General features: G+C 42.5%; 1 protein-coding gene across 7 annotated transcripts in view; it reads left to right on the top strand.

The window, feature by feature from the left end:
- Positions 1-9,550: 9,550 nt before the first annotated feature.
- The window catches only part of SLC12A8 (solute carrier family 12 member 8), a 50,660-nt gene continuing 46,317 nt past the window's right edge, over positions 9,551-13,893 (top strand). The window contains exons 1-2 of one of the 7 annotated variants that reach the window (XM_086896635.1): positions 9,551-9,609; positions 13,090-13,306. In XM_086896635.1, the coding sequence (XP_086752761.1) occupies positions 13,238-13,306 (69 nt within the window). In that variant the 5' untranslated portion in view covers positions 9,551-9,609; positions 13,090-13,237. The other 6 variants (XM_086896636.1, XM_086896637.1, XM_086896639.1 and 3 more) reach the window with 6 other exon arrangements.

The raw sequence follows: 13,893 nt of genomic DNA, 5'->3' as shown, positions 1-13,893 counted from the left end.
TCTAAAAAGTACTGTAGCAAGGTCTCACACAATAACACTGTACTACTTCACCCAAGTATACTACAGCATCTATATTAGTATACTGGGAAGTAGAAGGAGAATTGAAAACTAAATTGCAGTTGTCAAAATAAATGAACAAAGTACATTTTGTGATGTGACATCCTTGCTTTTGTTGCCTGCTTCTTCACTATTTTCAAAATTGTAATTTGTAAAGGGTTTCTAAGGCATTGCTGCGAATTATTTGGGTTCTACTGTAACTTTTGGAGTTCATTCCAAAGTATTCATGTTCTCCTATGAAAACTTTCCACCTGAACAGATCCGTTATATTCCATGCTTGATCAGAGTATTTTTATAGTATTTGTATCATATGTAGTAACTATTTGAAATGAACCAGAATATTTGGATGAATTCACTCTGAATTTTGCAGCATTGGATTACATTATGTATGTATATTTGCTAACTAAATTTTCTTGGCTTTGAGAGCTTTGATTTTTATTCTTTGTTTGCTTGTTTTAATACCATTACAAATTGCAGGGAAAATCCTAATACTCCTGGGAATCCGTTTGGAAATGTTAACAGGCAGAAATATGTTTATGTAGTCAGTACCAGTACACATGTGAACTTTCAAATTACATGGTTGGTACTGAAGCAAATGAATAATGTTACAGTTTACTAGAGTTAAATGTTTTTCCTAAAATGAAACCTTGTAACTTTGAAAGTTCATTGGACTTAGGGTAATGCATGTTTATGTTAGGCATGTAATGCATTTAGCTGAAACTCACTTTGCAAAGGACAAGCACTAAGAAAGTATTACTGCTAATGAAAAGACATGTCTTTAATTTGAAATTGAAACTTCTGTTCAATTTGCTTTGTGTCAGGGAAATAAATTTATAGTCGCTTTTGCTCTACTCAACATACAAAACCTTCTGTTTCCTTTTTAAAATTACATCTCTTGGCAGGAAACACAAACTGAGGCAAGCAAACATTTCTAAGAGTTGTTTCTTGCTTTCCTTAATCCAATGGATGGAAAGGTAATATTGTGTAAACAACATTATTTTATTTTTTTATGCAATATCATGCTGTAAATATGATTTATCAAATAAGGATGTACCTATGATTGAATCTTTGATTCTGCACAGCTAGAGTTTATATATAAATATAAATGTGTCTTGACAATCAAGGACTTATGTCAGTCTTCCTTTATGACGTTTCTTATTGTTATGCATTCCATTTGTTTGACTTGAGTATTTGTATTGTCTGTAAAGTATGTAATGTTTTTATAGCTTGTTTAAAAACAACCAGAAAACCTGTAAATATGAACTGATCACAGTACTGCTCTGTTAGAAGGCATATGATGATGTACTGTTTGTAAGCAATAATACATGACAGTGCTAACTTGATGAGTAGCATAAGGATAAGTTCCAAAAATACCTTTGGGAGTTAATAGCCTTGTTTGAGTTAATGAATATTCTTAATCAATTTTTTATAAATAAATTCATATGTCCTCCTGCTGGAGTATATAACATTGTTTACAGAGCACAATTTCAGTCACAGAAAGGACAGTCTTTAGATCTATGGCTTCATCCACTTTGAGTGAGAGATGAATGGCTTGGCTGCACTTCTGCGAGACGAGGAAGACTGCTGAGGTTGAATAGCTGTGTCTCTAAAGGATCAGAGATACTATTCTGCTTCTGTGCTGATTCCTGCCAGTTCCTCTACATAAATTTGGAGTCATTAAGTCCTGATACTGAACTGATGAGACTTGGGCCACCCATAGAAAGGAATAGTTCTCTTCTTATTTCATATGCAGATAAACAGTGAACTTTTGAGTCACCTCTTCCTTTGAGTTGCATATTTTTCAAATTATGAGCTATGAGATGATGAGATGGGTTTATTCTGATAAACTAGATGTCAAACTTATAGTTTGAATTGAATAGGTATTAGACTGTACAGAGCAGCATATCTATTTGAACAGTCATCACTGCTTTAGAACCTCCCCCCCCCCAATTTATAAATGTATATGACCTACATTTTATAGAAAAAGAAATGTTTTTAAATGCTAGTCATTTATATAATATGTGCTTTGAAGGATTTGCTAGTCCACTTCTGTCACTTTTAGTACACTGGTATCTTTTATATGTAATGTATGCTTTTTATTATTATAATTATTATTATAATTATTATTGTAGACATTTCAGTAGGAGGAATTTTGCAACAGTATGAGGGGTTGAAATTTTCATTGTCAGAAATGAATTATACTGGACTTTGTCTGTGTAGTCTTGTCTTTCTTTAAATACTGTCTGGAAGGGAACTTGGTAATCAATAAAGCAAGTGACTTCCTTTTATTTTGAAGGCATACTATATAGTGCTGAATTGGATCTGAAAATGTAATGGATTTGAAGACAGAGAAATTAGTACAAAATCTAGTGTACAGGAGAAATTGTCTTATGAAAAATCTGATGATATATATAGTGAAACACTGTTACAGTGAATTTCTGATATAGTGCTATTTTCCTGAAGTCCATATGCCTTCTTTGTATTTCAGTTAATAAAAGAAACAATAATTTGTATAGATAAATTTAGGATAATAGGTTTATTTCAGTCATTATGCAGCATTTCTTTATCCTACAACATCTATTCCGTCCCTTTATTACCAGACAAAAGACTGTAACCTGAATTCCATCAGTTGGAGTATGTATATATAGGTGAGAGATGGTTTTATAGGAACCTGGAAAGTATGAATTTGCATATTCCTTATGTTTCTAACAGAAATCAGTATGTGAGTCTTTCATTATTCCTGTGAAATGAGGAATTTCCTGATACCAAGAAGAGAGAGAGATAGTGTGTGTGTGTGGTGTGTGTGTGTGGGGGTGTGTGTGTGTGTAGGTCCATGGAAGATGTTTGGGTCTTAAGGCCAAAATGATAAAAGTATAAAAGGATTTAATGTAGCTCAACACATGACTTGCATTTAGTATGTAAAAGAAACATTTAAATTTCATAACTCAAAAAAAGACAAAAATAGTTTTGCAGGGAACAAAACTATTTGGATAGCAGGCTTGACCAAATGAATTTTTTTTTGGTTAAACTTGATATATTTTAAATGATTCTATTTCTGCCTTTATTTCTGCCCTACAAGCAACTTAAAATATTTTGGGAATTACTCTTCCTGTTCATTTGACTGTGAGTGTAATTTATATCATGGTTTACAAAATGTGGCATGAAGGATTGGATTGTTTTATCTGTATAATACAATGAAAGTTTGCTTTTTTTTTACATAATCATGGTGAATGGTATTGTATTCTTAGGACTGATTTATTCATTAAGTGACTTAATGAATTTCATCACTTTTGATGTTATTGTTTTCTTATGGTTAACTTAGTCTTTTTGGGTTTATAATACCCTTCTATGTATTGTGATACTAAGGGAAGTTATGTTTTTGCTTTATTTTTAATTAAACTAATAGTTTGATAATTTATATTTGCAAATGATGCATTTTAAATGTGGTCACTTGCTGTTTGAAAAATAAAAATATAGAATACTGTTTTATGAATAGACTTAGCAGTATTTTTCATGTTAGATAATTTCAAACAAAATCTGCTTTCTTAATGAGACAGATGAAAGCATGTAAAGATACATATTGTTGTGCAAGAACTGAAGTGGATACTTTTCAACAATTAAATGAAATATTTAAATATTTGATTTGAAACACACAGAACTTATCTCGGTTTTCTTCTCCTTTGGATCTCCTTGCCTTCTTTGATTATAGAAAACAGAATATCTGACCTTAACTTTAATCCTGGTTGTCTGAGAAGATTGCACTGAAACCACTTTAATAGAAACACCTAGTGTTAGAGCAGCTTTCCTTTGGTGATTTTTGTTTGCACTGGAGTGAGTTTGTTCAGTGCCAGCAGCTCCTCACGTACATACGAATCAGGACTTTGTTTTAATCTCAGTTGTAAGAAGGGTGAACTCAATTACTCAAGATTTCAAGTCTGTTGGATAACAGTATGCCATGTGTGCACTACAGCATTTTGTAGCATGTGTAGTATATTTGTTGCATAGATTTTTCCATTGTTAAAGCAAATATTTTATAAAAACTATTGAGGATCACAGCATTTATGCACCTACAAAACCATAAATCTGCCCTGTAGCGTTAATTATTGTTAATTCAGTTTTCTCTTTATTTGTTTGTGTGTGTCAGGTGTAATGTTACTCTGAGTCTTTTTGTAGGGTCCTTTCTGGAAAATACTTGATTTTTGTGGAATGCTTGGCTGTGTTGATTTTACTTCATGTAAGAACAAGTTTTGTGTAAGGAGGTATTAAAAGTGGGACAATACCTTTTAAACAGAGGAAAACTGTAGGGAAGCAGTGTGTGGAGAGTGGAGCTGTGATCAGATGAGCACGGCAGGAAGAGCTGCTGGGTCTGGGATGTCACCCAGGTGGGTGCAGCAGGGCCACCACCACCAGCCACCTCGGGAAGCTCCTCTGGGCAGTGGTGGCTGCAGGAGAGGAACTTCCCACCTGGCCTCAGCCTGCACCCTGCTGAGGAGGTTGGCTCAGCTGGCTGGATTTGGCAGAGAAGGGCACTTGGGTTTGCTCTCATGTCTTTGCCAGGGACAGCAGCCCTGGCAGCGGTGGTGACACACAGCCGCGGTGGTCACTGAGTGAGCCAGCACAGGCTGAAAGAGGCTGTAGGAAATGTCCCTCTGAGCCCTGGGAGGCACTGCTGTCTCTGTGCCTTTGTGAGCCCCTGGAGCAGGGTGTGAACACAGCTCCAGCACTGCTTAGGACTTGGTTTCAATCTTACCCCAGTGTGCAAGTTATGGTATTGCCTTTTTAAAATGCCTTATACGCTTCTCGTGGTATGTTAGCATCCAGCCAGCATAATAACTGCTTTTAATGGTTTCATGTTTGATAGTTTTAAGTTGTGGGTGCACTCTGACTCTGCAACGTGCCTGATGATGTAGTGTCTGTGTACTCAGCCACCCTGTTTGTCTTTATGTTCACTTACATTAGTTACACTGATTTTCATTTGTTTTAATTATGTAGTGAAAATAAGAAATCAAAACTGATCATGTCTGCTTATTGACTTCTATGATTAACACTGTCAAAGAGTAAAGTGATACCAAAAGAAAGCTTTTCAACATTTTGATATTGAAAAGAATTATCAGAACCTTTATTTTGTGTTAACTGAGGAAAATAGTCCATTTAATTTAGCTTGCTTTTATTTTTTGCTAGGAAAAGGAAGCAGTTTTCTGTTAAAATAATTGGTTTTTTTTTAGAGGCATTAAAAATATCTAATTGCAATTAATATTTGTCTTGCAGTGCACAAGGTAAACTATTTTGTGGCTTCAGGATAGACAGCAGTTTATAAAAGTTGGAGATTTGGAGGTGCATTGTCTTAAGGAGGTCTTTTCAAAGTATCGTGTCTGTTGATTATCTTCTGCATTGCACTTGCCAAATCAACACAAGATAGTTTTCTGTAGAATATTGTTTACTTTTTTGTCTGCTTTAGTTGTCAAGATGTGAAATTTAATGCAGAGAGCTGTTCACTGGAGCAGGGGTTTAAAAAGCCCATCTGTGCTGTCTTTTTGAAGCAAACAGCCCTGCCCTGCTTGCTCAGGTAAGTTGCCTCCTCTGCAGTGCTCTTGCCCTTTCACACCAGGGCTGGTCTCCAGGTTCCTGACATCCCTGCTGCAACTTCTGCTTCGAATGCATGCATGTACAAGTCACTGGGAGAGATAAAAGAGGATGATTTGGTGAGGTTCCATTTTAAAATGTGTGTGTGTGTCTTCTGCAGTCCAGCCAGTCCACGACACTGTTGCCTGTGTCAGCAGCCATGCACATCATGCAGAAATGGAATCCAGTTCCTACCTCTGTTATTTGAACTCTGTTCTGGATGTTTGGGGGCGGGGAGGGGGGTGTACAAATCACTGTTGTTTTTTCCACTCAAGAGTCCATCTCCCTGGGCAGCTCTGCCTGTCTTCCACAGGACAGCCAAGACATGTTGCTGCGTGATCGCTGTTGGTGTGATTTCCTTGGGCCAGTGGCTGTGTCTTCCAGGCCTCTTGGCCAGAAATGGGGACCCAGACCAGGCTTTGTGCTGAAATCTTTTTAGATAGATCAGTGCCTTGGCAGTAGCTTGTGCGCAGCTGCCTTCATTTAGAGGAGGTGATACTTTCTCAGCAGCAATGGAAATACAAGTAGTACCACTGAAAATGTTGATTTTCACTTTTATTCACATAAAATGTTTTCATGGTCAGATGTGATCATTAGTGCCATTTCACAGAGGCAGAAGTAACAGCTTTTGTTAGATCAAAAGCTCTAGCCTGGCCCAAATGAAACCAAAAGGATCCATTATTTTAGCTGTGTAAATTATAAAAAAAATACGTCTCCATTGTAATATGAATAGTGACTGGTCAAAATGTGTAAGTATTATACTCTGGAAGTTCTTCAGGAGCAGCAGATCTTTAATTGGTCTTTTCACAGGATAAACTGAGTCATGAGAGACGATAAAGCAACGACTGTGAGTGCTGGCAATGTTCAGGGTAATTTTGAGGTAATCTCAACCATGCAGTGATGTGCAGGAACAAAACAGAGGGTAACACCAGAAGCTGAAAGCATTAGTTTTTTGTTTTTTCTCAGGTCCTGCATTTTCTTTCATTTCTTTTGCCAGTCTCTGAAATCATCTTTGTTAAAAAGCAAATAATAGAGCAGCTTAAGAGAGATACAGCTCAGAAAGACTGAGCAAGTGCAAGGGTACCAGTGGGACAAAGTGATCTTTTCCTGCAAACCAGGACTCTGAAAGGGGGATTTGCTTTAGGACTGCATCTGTTCCCTTAGAGGAAGTGAACAGGATGATTGATAAGTCTCCTAGACAAACATAGCTGGCATGATGGATGTTGCAGCTACTTGAGAAAGAGCTGCAAGGACAGTGTGAGTCCCCACAGCGGGTGTGGAAATGTACTTCAGCAGTATTGGCACTCACAAAGTTGTTGCCTGAGAATTTTAAGGAGTTGAAACAAGAATGTTGTTTGTAGTGATGCTCAGGTATTGTGTTGACAACTGCAATTCCACACACTGAACACCAGCTAAAAATCCATTCTAAAGGCAAAGTATTTTACAGTTTGCATCTGTGAGTGAACTTGAAAAAGATTGTCTCTTAATTTAGTCAGAGAACATACCCTATGCGTCACAGCGTGTTTTATGGTCACTTTAAGGTTTGTAGGTCATTCATTAAGTGATGTGATTAGCTAAACTGTGTAGTTTATTTACAGTTTGTGCTCTGTGTGTACATGGAAACTGCACATTGCTGTGTTATGTGTATTTCTGGCAGTTGAAGAAGATGATGATGAGGTAGGTGACAATTAATATCCATCCTGTTAAGAATCAATCCTTTCCACATTTCACGGGATGGCTCAGACTTGTGGATGTTTCTCATCTTCTCTTGCTGACTGACCTTGGTGCTGCTGCTTTCTTTTGCTGTTTCTGGAGGCCATGTTTACATCTTTGACACCTCTATTGTTCCCATACCTGTTCTGTCCCACATAACCTTGTGTCACCCTCTTCACTCTCTTAAATCCATTCCCAGACTCCATTTCCTGGAGCAGTTTCCAGTGAGTGACACCACATGGACCATCAGAATTCTTCTTACGTCACAGTTCAGGATGTCCAATGTGTGGGTGTGCCAGGCTTCAGAAGGTTCCATCTGCCAGTCCCCAGGACCTGTAACTTGAGGGAGAGGACACCTGCTGGTCTGTGGAATTCAGAGTGTCCTTTGCTAGCCCTGAAAGCACTCAAGAATTGGACTTTGAGAAAACAATTTTAACTCTTAGTTTCATTTTTCTCCCCTTTTATTCCCTGTAGAGCTAAGGTACTCAGCACAATGAGAGAGAATTTTAATTAGGGCTTTTAGAAAACTTTCTCAAATTGTTTGTGATAGTTTTCTTGGAAGGCCTTAAAGTGGTGTGCAGCCAGACTTAGCTGAAGACACTGGTTGTGAAATGCACACAGCCCTGCTGAAGGAGGGCTCCTGCTCTTGGAAAGATTCTCTGGACAAGCAGGAGAATGTTGAAAATTGCCATGACAAAAACAGGGACAGAGACCAGCACCAAACATTCCTGAAAGTGCTTTTTAGCAGTGCTTGGCAATTTTAATATGTCAGTTGTGGTTCTTGAAAAAACACTTTTTACTGGTTTTCTCCTGTGGTTCTTTCCAGTGTAGAGGCAGGATTTCCCAAAAGAGTGTTCAGCAGTGGCAAGTGGCAGCTGGCCCAGGAAACTTCTGCCAGGTGTGCACATGTGTGTGGGGAGGGCAGAGAAGTGCCTGCAGGCAGGCTACAGGGCTCGGTCCTCAGGGAATTAATGACTCTTCATCAGTGCTGCAGCAAATTCAAGATACTTCAGGTTTTTCACTGCCCCTCTTGATGGGAGAATCTGGCTGAACCTGTTCACTGGTAGTTGTAGAGTGTAGAAAGAAGGGAGTGGAGGAGAGCTTCTGAAATATTCCAGGAATGGGATATCCTGGGGAGCTATCCATAGAATTGGGATTGTTCAGCTTAGACACTTGGGGGTGACCTAATTGCAGCCTTCCAGCGCCTGAAGGGAGCTTAAAAGAAGTGGTACAAGAGCGTGTAGTGACAGGACAAAGGGGAATGGCTTCAAACACAAAGAGAAGGTTTAGATTAGATACTGGGAAGAAATTCTTTACTGTGAGGGTGGTGAGGTCCCTGGTAGTGTTCAAGGCCAGGTTGGACAGGGCTTTGAGCAACCTACTGGAAGGTGTCTGCCCAAAGCAGGGCAGTTGGAGTCAGGTGATCTTTAAGGTCCCTTCAAACCCCAGGCATTCTGTGATTTCCTCAGACTTTATCCTCCTTTAAGAAGTCATCTGTCTTCTCTGAACTCCTGATTTCCTTTTCTGTCACTCATAGAAATCTGGTGTTTTTATTCAGTAGTAAAGGCTTGTTCACACTTTGGCACTGCAGTAAAATCAAGACAGGTTCACTGGATTATATGGATGTCTTGTATGGATCCTTTTTGAAAATTAAAATGGCTCTAACTCATTTTGGAAGTAAATTATATCGAAGTGTGCTACATGAGCTCTAAGGAAGCACGGATGGCTCTAGATCTGATCCTCTTTATATCGAGACTATCCAAAATTCCTGCCTTTAATTCAGGTGGAACTTTGCCTGCACAGGGTCACCGGATTTCTTGGCAGCCCAGGGCTGGGAAGTTCGACTGGATCGAGTTCCTATCGAAACGTCGCTGCAGCCGCTCTTGTGCGGAATCAGAGCCCCCTTTCCCCGCTGCCAGCGTTTCCTCGAGTGAATTTGCTTATTTATTCACCGATTTTGTCAGCCTGCTGCGAGCTGCGGGTTGAGCGGCGATCTGCTCGCAGCCCCGTGTGATTTGTGTTTCCCAGGCCGGCTGCTGCGGGCTCTGGGCGCTCCGGGAGCCGGCGTGTCCCGGGCGCGGTGGGAGCGGCCGGAGCGGGGCCGGGGCCGGTGCGGGCCGGGCGCGGTGCCCGGGCAGACGTGGCAGCGCCCGGGGCCGCCCCGGCGGGAGGCGGTGCTGCGGGAGCCGGCGGCGAGGAGGGCCCGGGAGCCGCCAGGTGAGTGGGGTGGGCACGGCGGGGACACCCCCGAGCCGGGATAGGGGAGCGGGTGGCGCCGGGCTCGGCTCGGCTCTGCCCGCTGCTCCCTCCGGCCTTGCGGAGGCTCGGGCGGGGCGGAGGGAGGGAGGAGAACGGGAGAGAGGAAAGGTAAAAAAATGAAAAAAAACCCGTGGTGGTGGTGGGGGGTAAAGGTGGAAAAGAAGCCGCCCCCCCCAAAAGGTAAAAGAAAAAAAAAAGGCTAATAAAAAAGGGCGTGGGGAGGACGTTGAAAAGAAAACAGAAAAAAAAAAACCCAAAAGAAAAAACAGAAAATAAACAAAAGAAAGTTAAAGAAAACCAGAAAAAAGGAAATAAAAGAGAAAAAAAAAATCCAAAACAGGGAAACATATAGGGGAAAAAAAAGTGAAAAAATTGAGGGAAAAAAGTGAATTTAAAAAAGGGAAAAAAGTGAATTTAAAGAAGGAAGAAAGGAAGGGAGGGACGAGGGCACGGGTGAGTGGGGGCGCTGGGCAGCGCTGTGGCGGTGGCCGCAGCCCGCGGCACCAAGGTGTGGACACGCCCTGACCTCTGCCCGAGCGAAGCTCTCCGGCCACAGCGGAAAACTGAAGCTGCTGGGGAGAATCCGGGCTCGTTTCCCTCGTGTGGTGTTCCGCTGCTCCACGGAGATACGTGAAAACAAAAACGAGCTCGGTAATTGCCCTGGCGGTGCAGTAAATGAGTAACTGGGGGCAGCCAAGCGCTGCTCCGTGTGGCGTTACCTTTGTTGCACTGATGGCTGCTTCATTTCCCTCTAATTCCGCTTTCCTAAAAGGCTCCTAAATTAGGTGTTTTTAAGAACTTGACCCGGAGAGGAGTCGAAGGGACTTATTAAAACTAAAATGCTGTTGGCTGCGGGGAGGAGAGGCTTTAGGAGCAGCTCCTCTGGCGAGCACGGAGGCTCCGGAGGTCGTGGGACCACCCGCAGCTGTGCTTGGGAAGGCACAGTTAACCTTTCCTCCTCGAAATCAGCCAGCTGTTGAGTAGCTCAGAGCAGCGCCGCTTAGCTCAGAAGCAGCTTTAATGTGATGATTAATAAAATAGTGCTTTGAAAGGATATGGAGGGCACAGGAATTTAATCTATAGGAATCTGGTTTTGCGATTAAATATAGAAGTGTTGCAGGAAAAGGAGATGAGCTTTTGTAATGTTTCTGCAAGACTTGCTAATGCTCTTCTGCTCCCTTGAGTGCTAAATGATATGGAAAGATTAAAACAGACGTTTGTCTTTAATTTATAGACTGGTTAGTGTATTTGGCAGAAACTTCAGGAAAAATAACAGCAATTTACTTTCAAGTTAGAGGCTCAGTTATATTAGAGGAAAATTGTGTCTGTTTATTTATCCTGCTGGTGTGTATAGCAGGAAAAGCTTCCTCAGGGTTGGTGACCTGGAGATAAAATAGCACCCAAAAATATCCTGTGTGGGGCAAGAGGAGGGTGCCTGCCCCAAGGAGTTTCCACTCACAGACCCTAAATTGCAGAAATACTTTCATGTTCACGGATTGGGATGTGGCTGTGTGCGTTTGTTCAACTCCCACCTCTGTGCTTTACACCCCCTCCGGGGTTTGCTTTGGCTACCTCGTAGGGACCAATGGAGCCATGAGTTGTGGTGGGATGTAAATAATTACATAATTGGGTAATAAGATTTTTAGGAGGTTGGAAAATGCTGCAGAGGAGCAGTAGTGCAGAGGCAATTTCCTGGGATTGTGGAAGAAGATCTTAAACCAAGGTGAGCAGTAGCTGAGCAGAAAGAGCCCCAGAGCACAAGGCAGGAGAAGGGTTTTAAAGCACAGAAAAAGGAAGGAAATGGTGAGATAAGGGGATTTAAATGTCTAGGCAGGTAACATTTCTTGCTAGATGTGCTTTGGTCTAAAATCCGTGTGTGCAGCTTTTCTTTCTGCATTTTGCTAGTTTCATATGGGTAATATGGGTGCACCACACCTATCCACATAATGTTACACACCAGGCACGCTGGGCGAGTCACTTCAGCCCTGAGCTACTGTAAGGGGTTGGAGCCATCTCCTTCTGACTCCTTTGGAGTGGTTTAGGAGAGCTGCAGCCTCCCTGTTTCTCCACATCTAGATGGGACTGCTGCAGCAGACTGGAGTTTGGATGACCCCAGTGAATGCTTTACTGAGTCAAGTCTCTGTTGAGGAAGGAATGCACTGGGGATTCTTAGGAGAATATGACTATTCAATTGTAATCTTGTTTCACGTTGTGTATTTTCTTCCATTTTTTATTACTGTGGCTGTTTGAAAAAAAGCATGAGCTTTGTTTCTTTGGAGTTCATCTACTCCTGCTGCTTTTGCCCTACTTGAAGCCCCAATCTCCCTGTGACAGAAACCATTTGGGATATTGTGAAGGGTTATTTGCTTCAAGAAATGTGGAGGCAACAGCAGGGCATCAGTGAACTCTTATGTCTTTGGTGCTGCTTAACTGGCCATGTGGGCAGGGCAAAGAGAAACCTCCCGTGCTGGCCATTGTACCCCAGCTGCAGGAGACCTTCTGCAACTGGAACACTGTGGTGGAGCAGCATCTGCTTTGGTTATTTAATCCTGGGTATTCCAAAGCAGAGTAATAAGGGCAGGGTGGTGAAAGGCATTCAGACCCTGGTGCAGAAATCCTGAGTGACACAGAGCAGTTTCTGTATGTCCCTGTGCAATAGGCAAAGCACATTTCTGTTGGATGCCTGCCCTGTGCCCGTGATTCATTTGGTCTCTGGTCTCAGGTAAGGCGTCCAGCCACTGGTACAAGCCTTGTGTGATCGTGGTTGGCCCTTGTAAGCATGTGGGCTCAGCTGGCCAGCAAATTACCAGCCCCAGGAGAGCCAGTGATCCAGATCCAAACTGCCCTCTCCACATTTGTGGAGCAAGTCTTGCTCCCCTCTGGCTGCAGCCCTCTTTGTCTTACCTAGGCATGGTGTACTCTACTGAGGAATAGCCAAAATGTCTCTCTTGACACCGGGTGTGGGAGATTGTGGGTGACTGAGTGCACTGGCAGGACCTGTGTCTGCAAAAGGCACAGCTGAAGGAGATGTGATGAAGGCTGTGAAGTGATGAGTGGTGCTGGGAAGTGAATAATCCATGTGTCCTATGTCACTGGAGCACAGCAGCATGCAACGACATTACCAGGCACCAGATTCAAAACCAACGAGAGGAAATGCATTTTGCAGACAACACTGTGGAGCTGTGGAGCCAGTGCTACAGGATGCTGGGGTTAGATTTGGAAAAGGCTGCCAAGGGCTGTTAAATGTGTGGCTGTTAAATGGTGGAGCCTGTGCTGGAAGCAGGGCTTGGGAGGGTGCTGGAGGAGCATTGCTCTCTGCTTGCTGTGGTGTCACTCTGGTTCAGCTGCAAGCTGCTATTGACTGTGTGGACAATGGCCTTGTGCTTTGGCAGACTAAGAAAGCAGCAGTCGTGTCTTTCATCTTTTCTGCTTTCACAGTAAAGCTGGAACAAAACCATGAATCTTCTACAATGGAGGGCCCAGCACTGCAGGAATTTGACTGAGCTGACCTTCCACTCAGAGCAGCTTCGCCTGTGGCTGTGTTAGAGCCGTGCTTTGGGCAGGCCGAGGTAGCGCGGAGGGGACGATGTTCAGCCCGAATGGTGCTCGAAGTGAGGGATACGTCCAAGAGCTCTTCCATGAGGAAGCCCAGCAGGTATGTCAGAGAGCCATTTCCTTTCCCAAATTTCTGTCTCCATGGCCTCTGCACTCCTGGTCACCTCTGTGGCAGGGAAAGTAACAAAACTGCCCTTCATTTTGCTATGTAAACTGAGGTGTATGACTTGGAAAGGGAAAGAGGAGATTCAGTTTCCAGAAGACAAGAGGAGGCAGTTGCCATAGGAAAACTTCAGTTTCCCTGGAGTTTCAGATCTTGGTTCCAACAACTCTGGAAAATCATTATGCCCAGAGTCCCACATCTCCTCGAGAAGCAAAGGATCCTGATCAGATATGACTGTGATGGGAAGACCATCTTAATCTACTCTGTTGGTCAGAGCTGGTCCAGCCTGGTTTGTCATATCCTCTAAGGGGCTTCTCCCATGCACTGAGGACCCTGTTTGCCTTGGTGGAGTGTTTGGTAGGGATGGGAGGAGAAGCACAGTGTGAAGCTGCAGGCTCTGGGAAAGACCCTTGAACTTGGTTCATGCATTGGGGTTAATTCACTGAGGCACAATAGGGTTCTGGTGCTGCTTATCCCATAAGAATATAAAGAGGGTATTGTAGGGAGCTCTCTCTTTCAGGGCC

The sequence above is a fragment of the Cyanistes caeruleus genome, chromosome 7 (genome assembly GCF_971803275.1).
Source record: "Cyanistes caeruleus chromosome 7, bCyaCae1.hap1.1, whole genome shotgun sequence".
NCBI lineage: Eukaryota > Metazoa > Chordata > Aves > Passeriformes > Paridae > Cyanistes > Cyanistes caeruleus.
This window is presented reverse-complemented; position numbering and strand designations above follow the sequence as displayed.